General features: G+C 38.6%; 1 protein-coding gene across 6 annotated transcripts in view; it reads left to right on the forward strand.

Moving 5' to 3' along the window:
- Positions 1 to 21398, forward strand: part of LOC109418121 (plasmanylethanolamine desaturase 1) — a 60780-nt gene that overhangs the window by 20405 nt on the left and 18977 nt on the right. For 5 of the 6 annotated variants that reach the window (XM_029871324.2, XM_029871325.2, XM_062849750.1 and 2 more), the window contains exons 2-3: positions 7269 to 7916; positions 16595 to 16802. In XM_029871324.2, the coding sequence (XP_029727184.1) occupies positions 7746 to 7916; positions 16595 to 16802 (379 nt within the window). In that variant the 5' untranslated portion in view covers positions 7269 to 7745. Of the gene's footprint in view, positions 1 to 6644; positions 7087 to 7268; positions 7917 to 16594; positions 16803 to 21398 lie in introns of those variants that run through there. The other variant, XM_062849749.1, reaches the window with a different exon arrangement.

The raw sequence follows: 21398 nt of genomic DNA on the forward strand, positions 1-21398 counted from the left end.
GGTTAGGTACTACTGCACAGATGCAAAAATGGGAGATTAATTCATTTCAGTGTTCGGCTCATTGCACTGTTTTGAAAATATAGATTGTGAAGTATATGGAAGCGTCTGCTGCGAGTTTATCTATTTTACTCCATGCATACACATGACGACATTTTTGTTGGATTTTCCGTAGGGGAGACTGGGGAGACTTGATCCCTTTTTCTTAATTTACCTGTAACTTCAAGAAAAACACAAAACTTGATCCGTTTTTCGTACAGAATAGAAGCTAAACATCTATTGCAAGTTTATACACAACAGAAAGACTTTAAATTATTGTTAAAGTTTTCAAAACTGTGTTTATATGGAGGCATGTCTTATGATGATTTTTTTGAAAATGGGCCACAAATGATCCCCTTTTGAGCACATGGTTAATTTAAAGGGAAAATAACTCCAGGAGCTTCCTATTCATTTTCATTTCAAGTTTTCTCGTATTTTTGATGAGTATGGTGAATTTGAAATTATAACATTTCCTTAAATTTTTAAGAATATGCCGTATTTTCAAAATGGGGAGACTTGATCCCCCTTTTCATGGTTTGTACTAAAGTTTTAATTATCTGACACATTTTATCGTTGAATATACTAGAATTCCAAGTAAATAGAGGCTTCCGAATAGAATTTTATTTTTCACATTGTAAATGTGTGTGTAATCCTCGAGGGATCAAGTCTCCCCATGTCACTGTTGTATATACCAAGCTGCATTGATTAAAATATTTATATAACAGCCTTATTTGAATAAATACGTTTGATAGTATTTTATTTACATTATGTGCTCTAAAATTTTGACACGATTTGGTTCAATTTTTACAAAGTTATTGAGATATTTCGTAATCGCCTAAAAGATTTCTGAAGGACTGAAAACAAACCATCAGCCATTAAAAAATAATGCAATGCACAATCAAAATCAATTGTAACTGTAACATTGTCGTCTGTCAAGATGTAGTTTTGGAAAAAATATGCTAGAAGAAAACTGTTTTTGATTCCGAGAAAATATGGGGGGAACAAGTCTCCCCAGGGATCAAGTCTCCTCAGTCTCCCCTACATACACAACCTAGTGCTGTTGTTGGTTCTTGAATTTTATTTCCCATCCGTAGTATGACGTCATCCTTTCGGAAAGGAGCGGCACTTCGGCCCTTGGTACTGGAGGCATGCTTGCTTTCGTGCCAAAGCCACATATTTCGAGAGCAATCGAGCGAATGACGACCGGCGAAGATGTGGTCGGGAATATTAAATTTTCGCGTGATGCAGCTCTTCTGGGCTGGCATGACGTTTTCGGTTTCGTTAACAAAAGGGACGAAATTGAAACGTTTGTTTGAGGGAGCCTTTAAGTCCATCGAATGTTTGCAGGAAGTTTTATAAAATAGGAATAAATCAAATTACATCCTACTGAGTGAGCACTCTTAAATTTTTTATGGAGATTTATGCCCCAAATTGTACTAAAAGGCTATATGTTCACTTAAAAAACTAATTTTGGACAGTAGGCTCGGACAGTCGAGTCACAAATACCAATCAACTCTATTCAACAAATTGTGATGTGTATTTTTTAAGGCACTTCCCTTTTGTCAATTTTACGGATTATATTTCGAATTGAACAGGAATTTTAACGCATTGTTTGCTACTGAAAATAGTTCGGATCGGTCAAGGCGTTCCGGAATTGTGAATTGTAGTGATCCGGACCAGCACCGGTGAACTGGTCATATTGGGGAACTAAACACAATTTGTTTGTTTTTTTTTATTTCTATATTTTTTGTCAGGAGTGAGTATTTAAAATAACAAAATAAAACTGAAATAGTCGGTGCTTAAATCGTCTGTTTTTGGTATAGGATGAACATGGGGGCATAAGTTGAATGCCATCATGTGACAAATCAAAATGCGCCGAAATTTGTAAACTTAGCATGGTTCACGAATTTTATGCGGAAATCATCAATGGAAACCAGAAAACCACAATGTCGGCCAAAAGTTCAAGAGGCCACTGTTTTAAGAAGTTTAAGGCTTCATGCAACCATGCAATGTGGTTTTATTTGATATGGAGAAGAAGCCCGGAATCAATGAAATTGTAACCAGAATATCCAAGGTGTCGGCCTAAACTCAAGATGGCGGCTCTAGTTAAAAGTTTTAGCCCAAAAAAATGGATAAAATGCAAAATGGGTATATTTCGTATGATGAAGATGTCCGGAGTCCGAAAATAGTGATCAGAATATGTAAGATGGCGACTCAAAATCCAGGATGACGACCAATAACACAGTGCAACTTTTTTTTTGTCTCAAGAGCAAAGTTATGTACCTCTGACGGATTTTGGGCCGCTGAATCCGAATCTGGGCTCAGATGTGCTCCAGCACGTCACAGTTTTGAGCTATACCTCAATTCATGTGGCGAAATATGCGATGTCTGGCTTTTTTGACTGCAAGCCATTTAGCATGGAATTTGTTTTAGGCTATCAAAAGATAAATTGGTCAATTAACATCTAAATCAACGACTCATGCCACAAAAGTTCAGCCTATTGGACGCAGTGGCTTAATTTCCCCTACAGGGGAGGAATAAAACGACTCATGCAAACTATTCCGTTTTACCAAGTCAAATTTGATAGCCGTGTGAGAAAAAATCAGGGTCGCCTATTTTCCCGGAAAACTCAGGTGGAAATTCTTTGTTTTCCCCTGACACTACTTACTTTGAAAATCATAACTCAAGAACGAAGCATCATCGAAACAAAGTTTATCAGCAATACAAAAAAATATGAACTGGAAAAATCTTTGCACAAGATTTTCCTCAGTTGAGAAAATTCGTAAAGAAAAACCGGAAAAACAATGCCCGAACTCGTGGAAAACTTAAAAAAAAATATTTTTGAGAAGGTTATTGCATAAGCTTTAATCGCTGAAATTTTTGGAATGCATTTACTCTTCTGTTTTTGAGTTATGCCCAATTTTGTTGAAAATGTCCAAATGTGTCATATAAGCTTTGTCTTTGAAAAATCATAGCTCAAGAACGAAGCATCGTAGAAGCAAAGTTTTTTTTAATGAGAATGAAAGCAAATTTTCTCAGGAGTCAAAAAAAATATGAAGTGGAAAAAGTTTTGAGAAGGTAATTTTATAAGCTTTGATCGTTGAAATTTTTGAAATGCACTTTTTTTTCTTTACCGATTAACTGATTATTCTGGAACATCAAACTGCTTTAAATACCTGGATCTGGAACTTTCTAGAAGCTGCTGAAACGTTAGAAGTATCAGAAAGAATACGAAAACATACCTTCTAGAATTTTCTGGAACACATGTTTGAATGCAGTTGGAAAGGAGTTGATGAACGTTCATGAAAAATTATAAAATGGACCTTCTTAAAAGTTTTGGAACATGAAAATTTATTAAATTTCGAGAACTTTTTCCTCTCCTTTCTACTATATAAAAGCATGCGACCAGTAGATTCGACAGTATTCTATGAACCGACAGACGTTTATGTGAAAATATGTTGTAGTGAAGAAGTGTAACTGGAACTTTAAAAACATTTTTTTCCTAGCTAACGTGGCTAGCCACGTCGGGTCAGCTAGTTTAGTTATAAATAATGTTAAAATCGTTAAAAATCACCTTTGTGCAAATGTAAATTTGGAGAAAGAAATTAATTGTTCGAGAACTCGACTGTTCTTCAAAATATCAAGACAATTGGAAGGAAATACAAAAATATGGACTACAGTATACTACATTCTGAAAGAAGTTGGTAGAAATCATTAGAACAGTTCATTGTATTTAGTAAACAAAGTGTATTTATGATTTCTGAAGCAGTCTACATATATTCCAGAAACTGTAAACTCTAAATAAGTTTTGCCAAGCTGAAAGTTTTAGCAAACAATTTGCTGAAATTTAGCAAAATTTGTCAATTTGTTCAGTATACAATATAGAGTATATACTGATTACTATCCGTCAGAAAGGTTTTGGAATTTGCCGGAAATTCAACGCAAACTTTTTCTGAATCTTTCAGTTCGGCAAAATACAGCAAAAAACCGCTGTAAGTATTTGGTGTGTGTGCTTGACAAATTTCCAAGAAATCTGTAATTTGTTAGAAAGCTGTAACTCTACCAAAAACTTGTGAGCATTGCGAGCAAAAAATTGGATTGTTACTACTGCCATGCATAGTTGTTATGCTACCCATTATGATAAAGTACATACAATCTCAAAATACTGAAGTTAAGTTCGAATATTTGTGAGAAGTCAAAATATTTGAAGTTTCAGAATCGAATATTGAATTTTTAATAAAACAGAAAAACCTTAAATTGATCAGTTTTAGTTATATTCTAATGTTACATTTTTCAGTTCCACTTATTGAAAAAATGAAAGTAAATGCCCATAGGAAAATTCCTCACACTTCAGTCTTGCTAGTTAACGATGCCATAACTACTTTCATGGAGTGAAAACGAAGTGACCTGATAATCTAGTTACTTGAGCATGAGCTGCAATTAATTCCACGATGACTTATTCGTTTCTTGAACATGCCGCCTTTTGGGTTGGCGCCGGGTTGCTAAACTTCTCACTGTGGTCCCCTCTAGTTTAAGCTCCAATTCCCATTGGGTCCGAACACACTGAACATACACGTTTTGTGAAAACTTTAATAAATTGATTCTGTCCAATGTAACTGAGTAAGTTTGATATTTTGAGTGTAAAATGCTGCTATAGTTTAAGGTTTATGTCACCCTCCCTTTTGGAAAATATTGGCCATATATTTGGAATTTTTAAAGGGGATGCTGACGATAAAAAGAGAGCCCGCAACATTTCTCCATGTTTAATTATATGTTTGTTCGGACATTTTGAAAAAATAGACTTTTGTATTCCACTAGCTGATGATCATTTTTGGTGTAGAATCATGCCCTGAGGTCGAAAAGGCGGAGGAAAAAAAATTACAGTAGAGCGGACATTTTTTCGACTTTTTTTCGGCTGATGATTTGAAATCGATTTTTGTTCTATTTTTAAGCAAAGTCGCTCACTTCATACATCTCATTCTCCGTAATCAATGCTCCGATTGAGCTGATTTTTTTACTGTAGCTCGCCTATGCCAAATGAACGATGGGAAAGAATTTTTATTTTTTTTATTATTGAAAAAAAAATACATTTCTTTATATTTTTTGGAAATTTTGCAAAAATTCAAGACGATCGTCTCTTAAACTCGCTAATATCATGAATTTCATCAATCTCTCGTAAACCCTGCATTCAGATGATCGAAAGGTATTGTGTTTCGCTTTCATTTCACGGAAAAAGATTTAAAATTGGTTGAACAAAACGCAAGATATTTAAATATTAGTAAATTCCATATTTTAAAAAATTGTAAAACTCGATATTGAGCTAAAACTCAAAAACTGTTCTACTGAAAACTTTTTGAGGCACGGTTTCTCAATCAGCACTAGATTGATGTTAAAAATTTTTGGTCATTGACAGAAGTTCACGACTTCCGTTTTATTTTGTAAACTAGTGTTATTGTAACGTTGTAAACAGGACCCTGGGCAGTACGGTTTGCAGTGTAGCAAGGGATGGTACGTTAGTCATTCAACGACCTGCTTGAATAATAGTCATGCTTACTATACATTTCAATGATTACGGTCACACATTCACAAAATAAGCCCCCAAACTGCAGTAGAGCCGCAGTTCTCTATCTGGAATCGATACCGACCGCCTTTGAACAACTGGCGTGATCGTTCACCACGTTGATGGTGCGATGATTTACTGTGCGACGTGCTGACGGGTTGAGGGGACTAATGGAACCAAATTCGTACCTACATGTTCGTGTTGGCTTGGAGTCACGCAGGATTATGGAAAACTGAGTGCCATCACGGCACGCTCGATGCAGCAAACAACAGTAGCCAGGGTGAGGTATTGATATTGGAGAATGGAGGATGTGAATATTTGGCTTGTAAATGATGGTTTATTACAGTTATTATCCTGTACATAATAATATAGACAGAAGATGGTTTTGGGTGAGGTCTTTAAGCTAGGTTTTAAATCTTCTGTGTTTATGATTCGAGACATGTAATTGGGTTCAATGATAAATACGGCTGATTGGACCGATAATAGGATAACTAGGAAAATATTCATGTTTTTCTTCGCAGAACAAGATATTATTGGGAATAGGTATTCGAATTTTGATTCAGTCTATGTTTACTTCTCAACTTAATATGCTATTGACCTTTGGTTCTTTAGACGTTCGTCCATTAGAATAGTACCGACTAACCACTTGTTGTAAACTTCGAAATTCTAGAAAATGCTTGAGATTACTTGAAAATCAGTCATTCATTAGGCATTTAAAAAATATGAAGTTTTTTAGGTGATTGCTGCTTTAAAGCAATCTATGGAGTTACCATCAAACAATCTCTAATCAGATTCGAAAGTCAGCTATGTGGTCCACAAGCCAAGATGTTACTTCTATGTGCAATATTCAAATTTCGTTCCCGTGGAAAAACAACAGAAAGGTGTTCAACTGAACAGGCGATAAGATCATTAAATATTTATAGCAAGATTTTCGAACGCTGAGAAGTACGGCATCTGTGTAAGTGTGGAGGATTCATCACACTCCACGGTCGCCGTTGTACACATCCGGTCGCTTCCGGGCACAAGAATTGCTTTGAACCCGATGGCGCACAGTCATATGAGAGCATTCCACGTGTGTCAGCTAATGAAATATTTAAGATATGTAGCAGACCTCCTCTGCCACAAAATGTACCACAATCGTTTTGTGCTGTGTACAATGTAATTGGTGTACCGTCTCAAACCGTGGTGTAGTTCGCATTTAACCTAACTAGCCACCCGTTTGTCGTTTTGTCGGCGCGATGATGATACAACACATGTACCTACCTAGTCCCATTTTGTACTTTATCGTCAGGCCGAGTAGACCTTCCGGAATTCGCGCACTGCTCGTGGGTCGGTCGGACGCTGTCGACTGTCGGCACATTGTTTGGGGAAGCAGAAAACCTAATTATCACTAATAGAGTGGAAGTGAAAAATAACTATGAAAATGAGCTAATTGGTGCCACGGAGAGTGTCATAAAGGGCAATTACATTAATCTCTCTGGGAGTATAAAGTTGGGAAGTGATATTGTATCCGTTTTTTTTTCATCAAGGGAGTTGAATCATGAAAATACATATTTATGGCGTGGGACGCTTGAGGATTCTCTCCAATTAATTTTGATAGAAGTTGCTAAGTTTTTGAAAAGTTATATCTATCGAGTAACTGTTTTTTCATTGTTTCTTTTTATTGTTGCAGACAAGGTTGCAGTAGAGAGCACCGAAGAAGAAAGGAATCTATTTCCCGAAATAAAAAATGAGCTGTGATAATCTAGAATAAAGTGCTTACCCAACACCAGTTAAATATTTGGATGAATATAACTAGAAGTAGCAAAACAGTAGAAAGAGTTATATACGATTCGTTGAAGTGGAATAGTGAAAAGCCATGCTGTCCAGCAACAAAGGCCAATAGAGTGGAAGTGGAAAATAGAGTACCCTTAACTTGTCTGTAATCGCAAATCAGTGTTCACGTTCAGTGATGTTTTGTGCTTACGTGGTAGAATCGAGAATCAGATCAACACGACAGGTTCAACAAAGGCACAAAGACGTTCTACCTTGAGCAAAAAAAAGGAAACCGTAAACAGTGCACAAAGTGCACCGCATAAAGAAGGAACTGGGAAAACTCTAGGAACGTCGACGGGCACAGGGTCCCAGGTCCGGTACATGGAACGATAATATGGATTTAATATCGCTTCCACCGTGCTCTCGACGAACGGACAGTGGCAAGATGGTGGGTGGCGGTGCCGCGGAGCACCATCATCAGCTTACCATCATGACCGGAAACGGTGCAACTGGTGGCCTTTCGCCCACGTCGACGACGATAAAGATCTCCACCACGTATCTGAAGGTAAGTTGGCGGTGGGGTGGAAGAAGTTATTCTTTGCAGCAATTGTTGTTGCCAATAAAATACACCACCTTGCCTAGCGAAAGTGGAAGTCTATTGCATTAGCAAATTGCGGAGGCTTTAATTTATTTAATAGGATAAAAATTGTGACAATCCTAAAATATTTTTCTTAATAGGTGGCTTTCTAGTTATTGAACCTGTATTTTTTTAATACACTATACCTGAAACACATTTTTCAGGTATTTATGTAAGAACAACAAAGATTTTATTCTGAGTGTTTCAGTGTTTAGTTGGAAGAAGATTACGAAATGATAAATTCTGCAAAGCGGCTTTGACAATTGACGCTCATTACTTTGGATGCTTAAAATAAAAATAATTAAAATGAAATGAAAACAAAGATCAATTCCTTAAGCCATTGCATTTCATTTATTTAGTTAACATCAAATTCATGATAATACTGAATCAACAATTTGCCGCCATATTACAAACTCGATTTGCAGCTGCAGCTCTCCAACGTCGGTCACGCCCAACACTCGCCAGATCACGCTCCACCTGGTCCGCCCATCGTGCTCTCTGCGCTCCACGCCTTCTTGTACCAACCGGATGGTTAGCAAACACCAACTTTGCAGGGTTGTTGTCCGGCATTCTTGCCACATGCCCTGCCCATCGTATCCTTCCAGCTTTGGCCACTTTCTGGATGCTGGGTTGGCCGTAAAGTGCAGCGAGCTCGTGGTTCATCCTTCTCTGCCACACACCGTTCTCCTGCACACCGCCGAAGATCGTCCTTAGCACGCGTCGCTCGAAAACTCCGAGTGCTTGCAGGTTCTCCTCGAGCATTGTCCATGTCTCGTGTCCGTAGAGAACCACCGGTCTTTTTAACGTCTTGTACATGGTACATTTGGTGCGGGGGTAAATCTTTTTTGACCGCAGTTTCTTCTAGTAGGCACGACTTCCACTTCGTATTTCACGGCTCACGTTATTGTCCGCCGTTAGCCGTTAGTAGGGAATCGCGCCACTTGGGCGGTGGCTTCTATATTCGTCTGTTTTCCACTATAACTCAGTCAAATTTGAACCAATTGACACAACTTTTGGAATGTGGTGAGATACCCGAGCAGAAGAAAATAACAAGTGAATAACATATCAAGGTGTTAATCTTAAATACTACCATACCTGGATATGCCCTTCACTAGGTGGTAATAAGAGGCAAAATAACAAAAATGAATACCAAAATTTTGTTTAAAAAACGCCTAGAAAATAACAAGTCTTGTTATTTCAATAATGAATGCATACCTACAATTTCAAGTGCTGTATTTGTTATTCCAAAGTTATTGAATAACAAACTAATAACATTTCTTGTTATTAAATGTTTCATTTGTTCGATGACTTCATGATGTAACAGCAAATCTTGTTCATCGGTTATTTTCACTGCTAAACCAACAAATACTACAACAATACCAAACTCTGCTCAAATACCTCCAACTGTTATTGTGATGTTCTCATAACATTTCGTATAATAACGCAGCAATAACAATTTTAGGTATTAGAGCACATGTTGCTCTTCGCATGGTATTTGTAAGGTATGCCCTTCTGCTCGGGTAGGTATAGTATCTACCCGTGTACAACATTTCAAGTCAATTGATTCAAAATTGACTGAGTTATAGTGGAAAACAGACGAATATAGAAGCCACTGCCCAAGTGGCGCGATACCCTAGACGAATTCTTCTACCACCTCGAAAATATCCCGTCTATCGTAACATTGCTGCCAAGGCTTGTCCTGTCTCGCTCAGTCCCACCTACCAGCATGTACTTTGTCTTAGCCGCATTCACCACCAGTCCGACCTTTGCTGCTTCGCGTTTCAGGCAAGTGTACAGTTCTGCCACCGTTCCAAATGTTCTAGCAATAATATCCATGTCATCCGCAAAACAGACAAATTGGCCGGATTTTGTGAAGATCGTACCCCGGCTGTTGAGCCCGGCTCGTCGCATAACACCTTCCAGGGCGATGTTGAATAGTAGGCAGGAAAGTCCATCACCTTGTCGTAGTCCCCGTCGAGATTCGAATGAACTGGATAGTTCACCCGAAATCCTTACGCTGTTCTGCACACCGTCCATCGTTGCTCTTATCAGTCTGGTAAGCTTCCCGGGAAAGCTGTTCTCGTCCATGATTTTCCATAGCTCTGCGCGGTCGATACTGTCGTATGCTGCTTTGAAGTCAATGAACAGGTGATGCGTTGGGACCTGGTATTCAGGGCATTTCTGGAGGATTTGCCGTACGGTGAAGATCTGGTCCGTTGTCGACCGGCCGTCGATGAAACCGGCTTGGTAACTTCCCACGAACTCATTTACTTTAGGTGAAAGACGACGGAAGATGATCTGGGATAGCACTTTGTGGGCGGCATTCAAAATGGTGAACGCTCGAAAGTTCTCACACATTAACTTGTCGCCTTTCTTGTCGATGGGACTGATTAGGGAACGTCCATAAATTTTAGGGGGGAGGGGGGGTTCAGTAAAGTGTGACAACCCATACAAAAATTTCAGACGTCTCATACAAAAAGTGTGACATAGAGGGGAGGGGGGTTCAAAATGGGCAATTTTTGTGTGACGTAATTTATGGACGCTCCCTTATCCCTTCCTTCCTTAAGCCCTGTCGTGTATTACTAGGAAAAAAAACTTGATACAAATGAGCCAACAGTCTTCCTATTAGATCAATACTGTAAGAATTTCCAGATATTCTTGATGGTTTACCTAATCACTTTCATCATTTCCCGTACCTTCTCTAGGAACTTTGTTCAAGAACTTTCTCCAAAAATATTTTAAATGCACTTGCTAGAATACTTTTCTTCAGAAACATTTGCCAAGACCAGCTAGGACATTTTTGAAGAGCTTCCTCAAGCATCTTGCTGTAGGAACTTTCTTTCAGACGTTTCTCAAAAATTTCCTCTGGAAATTGCTCTTGGATCGTACTTTAAAAACTTCCACCAAAAATGTTCTGCATGAAGCTTCTCGAGGATTCTCACCAAGAAGCGTCACCTGTTCTGTGGTTTAGTTGGCTAAAGCGCAAGTCTAGCTAATACAGGGTATGGGTTCGAATCCCAACAGAACGCGATTGTTTTTCACAATTTCATCTCTCAATTTGTCAATAATTTATATTTTGTGTCAAGGTTTTCTCAGTACGTTAAGTCGTATAAGCAAATTAGTACATGTTGTAAAGGGCAACATAGACATGTGTACCCTAGTTGCGTCTCAACGACGCAGTTAGTCGCTTGGGCGTTCGCCACAATCGAGCTCTAGACGCATTCAACGCCTAGGTATGCGTAGTACGAGTATATGACTCTCTCGATACTATACAAACAATTCGCTCTCGCTTGAATAATTAGAAGGCACAGCCACGAGCGTGTTGAGAGGTAGCCACCAAGTTTGGAAGACTATTTATTTCAGAGAGCTTTTTTCTGGTGCTTCTTTTATAAAGTTTCTACTGGAACTACCTCTAGGAACTTTCTCCAAGATCTTTCTGTAGGATATTCATTCCAAAACTTTATCCTCAAGGAACTTCCTCAGAAATATTATGCAAGAACTTCCTTTCGTAGCTTACTCCAGGCACTATATGTTCAAGAATAACGTTTAAGACCTTTCTTCATGAACTTCCTTCAAGAGCTTTTTTTGAGAATTTCCTCCAGCAATTCCATCAAGAAACTTTCTTCAGGTACTTCCTCTAAAAACTTGTTTCCGAAACATACTGTAAAAAATTTCTCCTAGATTTTCGATTCACTTTTTTCTCATGATTTACCTTGTGAATTTCTTCAACAGCTATCGCCATGAAGTTTGTGCAAGAACTTACCTCCTTCAGGTATTTTCTCTAGGAACTTTCTTGAAAAAGTTTTTCTAGGATCCTTCAGGAACATTATTTAGGCACTTCCTCCAAAAATTTGCTTGTTTACAAGTTTTTTTCAAATATTTCCTATGAAACTTTCTCTAGAAACGTCGTTAAACAAAAGTAGTTTACTTCATAAATATTGTTCAAGGTCTTCTTTCAAAAAAGTTCTTTTTGAAACCCTTCCAAGGATTACTCTCTGAAGGTATTTCTTGAAAGGAATCTTTGGAGGCTCTCACCGACTGAATTCTTTGAAGCAAGCTTATTGGGAATTCAGAGAATCATCGAAGGAATCTTCGGAGTAATCCATGAAGGAATGAGTGGAAGTTTTGCTGTGGAAATCACTGAGGGAATCTTTGGACGCATTATCTGTATGAATACCATAAAGAACCCAAATGAAGTTCTTGAATAAATCTATTGAGGAAGCCCTTAAATAATCCCTTAAGAAGTTCCTTTCCTACAGGATTAGGATTCCCTTGATAAATTTCATAAGAAACGTTAGGAAGTGTTCCTGTCAATATTCTTGAATGCATCTGTAGTGGTATTTGTGAGAAAGCTATTAACCTTTCGGAACTCGCACGGTTGGCCACCTTGTGAGGCAAGGACAATGATACACCCAAGTAACCATATGGCACTATTATTCGCTTTGCGTGCCAATATTGTGCTAGTGTAAAACTAGTCTGCTCCATATTAACCGTATAGTAGTCCGATATGGCCAAAAAGGCGCAATATAGTACTAATGGTTACTTGGGCACTATGTCTAGGGAGTCGAGATTTTTTTCTCGACTGGAACGAGAATTTAACCCGCCGTCTCCAGATTGGCGATCCACAGCCTCTACCTCTTGGCTAACTGGAGACCTCGTACAGAATAAGTTGAATTCCAAATACATAAAAAAAATTAAAAAACAAACTGGTAAAAAAATTTGGTACTGATGAAATTCCCAAGAAATATTACCAAAAAACCATGACCAAATCTTTTCGTAACTTATATTCAATCATCTGATACTTTTGAAGATTACTCGGAGACAGCTACCAGAGCTAGCGTTTTTAGCCGGTATGGGCAACTAGTTATTCTGATAGCATCTCCAAACAAAAATCAAATACATAATATCATAAGTTAATTCGTTATACATTCTGAAAATTTTTTCAAGCTGATTATCAATACTGTTAGAATGATCCGACGTTGGTCATACACAGCACTGGCATTATCCTCAAATAACTTTCTCATAACTGTCACATAATAGGTATAAGCTTCAATTCAATTTTGTGGACAGAAAAAAAACAGTCGAACCCCGTATGTTAAAGAATAGTCGTTCAAGTTTTTAAATTGTTCTCATTTCGTTAATCTTCGTTTTCTTCTTTTCTGTATTAATCTCTTTTGCCCTTAAATTGTCATCGGTCTGAGCCTCACAGAAACATGGAACTCCTGACCTTTTTTCTGTTGGTGTCATTACCATCTAGGACAGAGGTTCCCAAACTTTTTGCTACCGCGGCGCCTTTTGAAATTTTCACAAATTGTCGCGGCGCACCAACAACTTTTTATAAAGAATTTTAACAATTTTAACAACTTCAGTTCAAAATTTCAAATATAAATCGTTAAAAATCTTTTAATGTCATATTTTCTTATAATTGAAAAAAAAAAGATTTTTAAAATACTTCTTAAAGAAAAAATTATTGAAGATTCAAAGAACTTAACACAAATTTTAGGTTTCTGGAGGACTTCATTGCAAAGCTTTAAAATTTGTGAAATAAAGCACGGTAATCTACGTGCTTTAGGGAAAATATATATATATAAATGTTCAGAAGCTGTCAAGACGGCTGACAGTGACGGTGAGGGGTCATTTTTTGTATGCGGAGGGACACAACTAAAAAAAGACGGTTTTCAAAATCATGAACAAAATCGAGATAGGGGAACTTACGTATTCTCGGCAGTTTTGTTCTCTTCGTCATGGGGGTTTTTTTGAAACCTGTAGAGTTGGCCTCAAATCCTTCCCAACCAAGCTGAGTTATATGCCAACATTTTAGGCAATTCGGTCCACAAAAACCCCCCATGACGATGAGAACAAACCTGCCGGTAATCCCCATCGTCACCCTATAAATTGTCTCAGATTTTTTACGATATGTGTGGAATATGATAGTGATGTAAGTTAAAAATATCGTCCCAGAACGTTTGAGACAGCACGAAGACCTGGAGATTGACAATGATTACACTAGTTTACAAAATAAAACGAAAGTCATGAACTTCCGTCAAAGACCACAATTTTTGAAGCATAATTTAGCGCTGATTTCGAAACCGTTATTCAAAAAATTTAAAGTAGAACAGTTTTTGAGTTTTAGCTCAATATCGAGTTTTACAACTTTTTAAAATATTGAATTTAATGAAATTCAAAAATCTTGCGTTTTGTTCAACCAAATTTAATTTTTTTTTCCATAAATTAAAAGCTGAATATAATACAATTTGATCATCTGAATGTAGGTTTTGCGTCAGGCTGATGAAATTCAAGATATTGGCGAGTTTTGGGGACGATCTCCTTAAATTTTAGCAAATTTTCCAAAAATATGTGACGAAATGTATTTTTTTCAATAAGAAAAAAACAATTTAAAAATTCTTTCTCAACGTTTATTTGTCATATCATATGTAGGCGAGTTACAGTAAAAAATTCAGCTCAATCGGAGCATTGATTACGGAGAATGAGATGTGTGAAGTGAGCGATTTTGCTTAAAAATAGAACAAAAATCGATTTCAAATCATCAACCTTGTATGGAAAGTCGAAAAAAATTCCGCTCTACTGTATTTTTTTTCCTTCGCGTTTTCGAACTCAGGGCATGATTCTATACCAAAAACGATCATCAGCTTACCAAGTTCAAGAATGCTGTAAACTAGTGTTATAGATGACAATATTATGGAAAGAACTTCAAAAAAGTTTGTTGAAATATTAACTTTGAATTACAAGCCATTGATAAAATCGAAAACTAAGCAGAATGAAATGAAAAGTTTAACCATTTGAGAGTCTTTACAAATATTCTCAAAATCCCGAAAATTTCAAAACTTTGTAAAAATCCAGATGTTTCATGATAATAGGATTACGATAAGGAATTACGAAAAACATTCGTGGACTTTGGAATATTTAATTTTTAATTGAAAATTTAGAAGAGGGAAAACCACTTAGAGTGACTTTATTTTTAAGTCTTCCTCAAAAAGGCAGGACATTGGTATAGAATATAAAAAAGGCTGAAAGGTGACACTAGTTTCACTAAATAAAACATAAACAACAAAAAATATGTTCTGCCTTCATTAATAAGAGTTTATTCTTTATGTTTTGCTTCAAGAGACGAACCATCCAAGGGCTGAAAGTCTCTTAAATAAAGACAAATCAACCAATCAATGTTTTGGCTCAAGAGCCTTGCGGCGCACCTAAGAAATCTTCACGGCGCACCAGGGCGCCGCGGCGCACAGTTTGGGAAGTACTGATCTAAGAGATAAACAAAAATATCTACGGTCAACTGATATGTATTCATTTCTACAAAAACTATGAAGGTGCCGGGGCCCGTGGCGCAGTGGCTACACGTTCGCTTCAGAAGCGGATGGTCATGGGTTCGATCCCAGCCCCGGCACTTCGTCAGTTGCTCTTCTTCCCCCCGAGAGCGGCTGGCACTTGACCCTCTTCTGAGCTCTCATAGCTCAAACGGACCCGGAACATTGGATATCGGCGAACGGTATCTGAACGGGGCAACCATCTAATTTTCATCCGAAGGAAATTCAGATAGTTAAGGACAGATTTGTTAGAGTCCCAAAATGGTCGCCACAATGGCCGACTTTGGCACCTACTCACGATTTCGAGGGCACAGATTTCTTCGTAAACAAAACTAGTGCACCTGATCTTTTTATTTCAAGCTTATTGCGAGTGAGCAAGAACAGAATAATGAAATGTACTGTTGTGTGAAGCTTGCTTCTTGAGATTTGTGCGTTTGAAGTTGCACCGTGTAAAAAAGTGGAATCGAGATCAGTTGTATGCCATCAGACGATAGAGACAGTCAAGATAGGCTCCGTAGCTTGGTGGAATGAGAAGCGTCGCACACTTGCGATTCTATCCACCGTTTCTTTCATTACTTTCGTTACTTCCTCCTAGTAGTTTTAAGTGCACCGATGAAAAGCCAATAAAAGTTAATTATCATAAAGTTATGTGTCTATCAAACCTATAGAAAACAAAACTATTACTCAGATAATTCGAGTTCTGTACGTAATGCCAGACATCACCAAACAGCTAGTCATTTGGTCGTTGTAAACATGCTGAGTAACAGCAATGAATGATTCATTTGGTTGGTTTTCTGCGTTCCAATCGAACATGACAACAGTTTTCCGTATCTTCCATTAATAACTATATTCTCCCTTTGCGCTCGGTTGTCTCTATTTACCTAAAAAGTTAAGTAATTCTGACTTATGGCCTGTTCGAGTGCGTGCCAAACTGCCAACATCGTTCTTTCCCCATTCTTGGAACCCTAAATCTAATGGAGTAAAAACTGAATTTGGTGACTCGGCAAGCCCACGGCCTGAAGTGGATTGGATTCCTATCGAGGTCAATAACACGGTGCCGCCACCAGGTCGGAGCCATGGCGTTCAGAGAGTTTCATCAGGGTCCGGGCGGATGGGTGACGGACGCGAGACCATGCGTTGATTCCAATAAATAACCCATGTTTGTTGTTTCCGATTCGGTGAACAAGAATTTGGTTGGACCTACAGCCTAGTACATAGTCATGCATGATTGAGCAATTTATTGAAGCTTAAATATGATTTTGTCTCTTTCCACAGACACCGGTCAAGACGGATCAGGACATTTTGGAGAACTCCATGCTGGAGGATGATCCCAACTCGAACACCATTCTAAGCACAGAGGCAAGCTGTGGGGCCATCGATGCCAACGGAAAATGCCTCGATGGACGCGACAGCCTGGCAAAGCGACCACGATGGGGACCACAGCACAAAGGGGCCCAGGAATTAGCTAAACTGTACAGTAGCGGTAAGTGAAACTCGCTGTGCTGTACGTACCTACCTACAATCGTGATGATAGACTGCGTGAAAGCTGCTGCTGTCATGTTATGTTGCTCGGATGTGGTTGGCATACGAGTGCGTTAGCGACCGGTTGAGTCGTAATGTGGTTCGTTTATAGTAGAAAAGTGGGTGCCTATACGGACTGGTATCGGTTAGATTGAGGATCGTTCACAAATAACGTTCAAAGCGTGCATACAAAGCACCGTGACTTAAATATTCCGGATGAACATAGCATTTGAGCTACACCTGGGTTGTTCTAGTGTACCATGAAATATGCCTAGCTGGACGAGATGCACCATCGTGTGCCGCTCTATAATAGTGTAATTGTTACGATTAGCGAAAACGGCTCCGGTGAATCTGACCGGGTCGGCTGCCACCAGTTGTAAGTGGTGCACCGCAATGGGGTAGTTCCCTAGGACGAGAACATACACATTGGGGCTGTTTGTTTGCTGTTAATGGTTTCAGGCCGGGCACCGTATCGGTTTATTGTGCACCACAAGCGAATGGTCGGCACCGGCCATCCAATCTGATTATGATGCAATTTGGGTGATGACGTCCCTGTAGGTTGTTTTGTCGGTTGGTGCTTATCCGGTATTGAGAGCCGATGTAATGAATTTTAATTTACTAAAATTTCGAAGAACGTTGAATACACTTTTGTGGATGAATACCGTTTACACATTTGTGCAAGCGACGTAAAAAGTGTTACTTTCCAATCAATACGTGGATAAAATATAAAACAGCCACTGAAAGGATTGGATATTACACTTCCCAATGCATTACCAGTAGATTTATGATTGCTTTACCTTGAATATACAATCAATACACTGTGTTCCGAATTTAAAGAAAATAATAAATAAATTGTAAGGTTGACATGCTTTGATAACCATGTACAAATTTAATCGTCCGATAGTTGCGCTGTTGTATTTTGTACAACAAGTTGAAAAAGGCTCGCTTTTTGTACACAGCATCAGTGTGGTGCTGGCGGGGACGGCCAACTGCGCGACCAACGGGAGGTTAACTATGAAGCTTAAATTGCAAGATGTCCATCTATCCACCAAGGCAATACATTCATTGCTACACCCGATTTTTTTTGTGAAAGTAAAGAATATCCATCGTCCAATTGAAATTCGATTGACCTTTTCCTCATTTTGTTTCGGTCAACTATGCCGATCAACAATGGAAAAAAGTTCACAACACACTTGAAATGTCAGCAACCGTGCTCGAAATAGCTTTGCTACCATTCACCTTTTGAACTTGAGTTTGCCAAGAAGTATTTATAGTTTGTGACCCCTTCACTAGCTAGCACCGGCATACACTTTGTGAGGGGGCGTCAAGCAACAATATTATGCTTCCACTTTCTTTTGGCACGGGAATTCGTACATAAAAACATGTACACACGGAACGAAATTGGTGCCGGGCGACAGGTGACCGACTCACCTATATAAAGGATTTTTGTGTTGGTACAGTATACGCCGGATCACAGAATTAGGTACAGGAACTTGAAGTCTGGTAGGCGTAAGAAACAAACGAATTATGAATAACATTCTCATAAATACCAAATATGGGGGGTTCACTCGCTGCCACCAGGGCCGGATCTAAAGGGGGGCCGGGGGGCCCGGGCCCCCACATTTTAGGGGCCCCCACAAAAACCTTTTTATGGTTGCCAACATTAGCATTATTTTTCATACTGCTTAAGTACTGTTCGAAAATAAGGAAAAACATTTTTGGTTATCTCTCCGAGGGGCCTCCACATCCGCTCGGGCCCCGGGCCCCCACAATCCTTAATCCGGGCCTGGCTGCCACCCTCGTAGTTTACGAGTACCATGACTGTCGACGACTCTTTGATTGAACTTCAATTGCCATTGTCATTAGTTTACTTTCCCTTCTTTACTACAGTTCAATCCCTGAAGACTGATAGCTAATAAATAAGTTTAGGAAACATTTTTTTTGGTTAATATTGACTCACCCATTGCAGGAATTAGAAATTGAAAATCATTCCAAACAAACACTTGATGACAAGTTACACTCTGAGACGTTACACTTAGTTGATGGAATTTGTGCGAAAATGACAATGTTTCAGGAGAAATCATTTCATTTATTTATTTAGTATTACATCAAATTCAAGACAAAACTGAATAAAACAGTTCGTGGCTGCCGTTCTCCATCCTCGGTCACGCTCGATGCTCGCCAACTCACGCTCCACCTGATCCGCTCATCGTGCTCTCTGCCCTCCACGCCTTCTTGTGCACACCAGATCTATCGCGAACACCAACTTTGCAGGGTTGTTGGCCGGCATTCTTGCAACACGCCCTGCCCATCGTATCCTTCCGGCGTTGGCCACCTTCTGGAAGCTGGGTTCGCCGTAAAGTGCAGCGAGCTCGTGATTCATCATCCTTCTCCGCCGAGTATGCCGAGTATGGTCAATGTTTCGTGTCCGTAGAGGACCACCGGCCTTTTAAGCGTTTTGTGCATGGTGAATTTGGTGCGTGGGTAAATCGATGCGCCTTTTAATTTCACGACTCAAGTTGTTGTCAGCCACCAGTAAGGATTCGAGGTAGACGAACTCCTCCACCACCTCGAAGGTATCCCCATCTATCGTAACATCACTACTCAAATAAAACTGGTCATGTTCGGTTCCACCTACCAGCCTGTACTTTGGTTTTGAGGCATTCACTATCAGTCCGACATTTGCTGCTTTGCGTTTTAGGGGGGTGTACTCTGTACAGCACTGCTATCGTTCCAAATGTTCTGGTGATAATGTCCATGTCGTCCGCGAAGTACACAATTTGACCAAATTTTGTGAAAATCGTTCCCCGGCTGTTGAACCCAGATCGTCGCATCAAACCTTGCAGAGCGATGTTGAAGAGTAGACATGAGAGTCCATCACCTTGTCGCAGTCCCCGGCAAAATTCGAATGAACTGGATAGTTCACCCGAAATCCTTACGCAGTTTTGCACACCATCCATCGTTGCTTCAATCAGTCGATATTATCGTATGCCGCCTTGAAGTCGATGAACAGGTGATGCGTAGGGACCTGGTATTCATTTCTGGAAGATTTGCCGTACGGTGAAGATCTGGTCCGTTGTCGGCCGGTCATCGATGAAGCCGGCTTGATAATTTGCGTTGCGTTGCGTTGCGAGGTAATGAAAAGCCGGCTTGATAATTTCCCAATAGGAATCCTGCTAGAAAAATGTATGGTTATGGTTAAAAACTATTGTTAGTTTTGCTAATATTTTCCTAAAAAAATGTAAACTATTTCTTGGAAAATCATTATAAGATCCTATTCTCAGAAATATTTAAAGAATCTAATAAATCTTGATTCCTAGTTTTTTTGTGGTAGATGTTTTAATAAAGAATATGAGACTTTTGTGTCCTAGTTTTCTTTATCAAAATGTCTAAAATGGTAAAAAACAATTTTTACAGCTTTTCGTTTGCCACATATATGTGTTTGAGACTCTACCCGAGCAGGAATGAATAACTGCCACATAACTGGAGCATACCAAAGTCAGGTATCATACCAAGACAAGGTATTGGTCGGTTATTCAGATATTGAAAATAACATATTTTGGTATTTTGTAGATATTCATGAAATAGCTCAACGAGTTATTGGTTTGGTGTTGAGGACTGCTTGAGGCATTATTTAATTATGGAAAAATCGCTATTTGTATGGGAAAATCGTCGATTATTATTTAGGTATTGCCATATGTCATTATTCACGCGTTATGCACAGAATACACACCAATTATTATTTTAGGTATTTTACCTCTTATTCAGGGCTACTTAATACCTCATTCAGGTTGTAGGTATTCGGTTTTCCATACCTGAGTTAGTTATTCTTCAGCTATTTTCTCCTGCTCGGGTAGATAATCAAGATCGGCCGGTGCAATGAATTATAAAACAAGATATGTAATAAAAACACACGTTCTACAATATGATTTAAAGTAATGATAATTCAATACGGTTAAGTAGGTGAATATTTGATTTATTATGATTGTAGGCATTTGCCCATTATCTTGAACTATTACAACACATACATTCATTTCAGGTCAATTATTCTAAAAACTACATCTAATTACATGCTTATTTTTTTTCTTTGGACATTTCAACATTGAACTGATTTCGATTAGCATGAAGCATAAATGAGTTTATGCGATACATGGGTTCATTCATGGTGTAATTTTGAACTCTATTTGGAATTTGAAATATTCTATAATAATTTTCAGAAACTTTTCATGAAATTTTTGCTGCAAAATAACTAGAGTTAATTATTTTCAGATGAAATGAAAATTTTTGGCAGTGTTCCTCTAGGCATTTCCCTACTTCATTATGACGATTGCGTTGAGCTTTTTATTGGTGTTAACATTTTTGGAGGTATTATTTGAGAAACCTTTAAATGAATTTCTTAGTGTTTTTAGGGCAAAAATAAAAAAAAAAAGTTAGTTTGGATATTTCCTAGAATGACTATAGTCCGAATATTATTATGAAGATTTTTATTATTGTGATTTTTAGTCACGTGCTAGTTCATCTAGGTCCCTTTTTGAGGATTAATTCACAACTTGTGAGT

This window comes from Aedes albopictus, chromosome 2 (genome assembly GCF_035046485.1).
Source record: "Aedes albopictus strain Foshan chromosome 2, AalbF5, whole genome shotgun sequence".
NCBI lineage: Eukaryota > Metazoa > Arthropoda > Insecta > Diptera > Culicidae > Aedes > Aedes albopictus.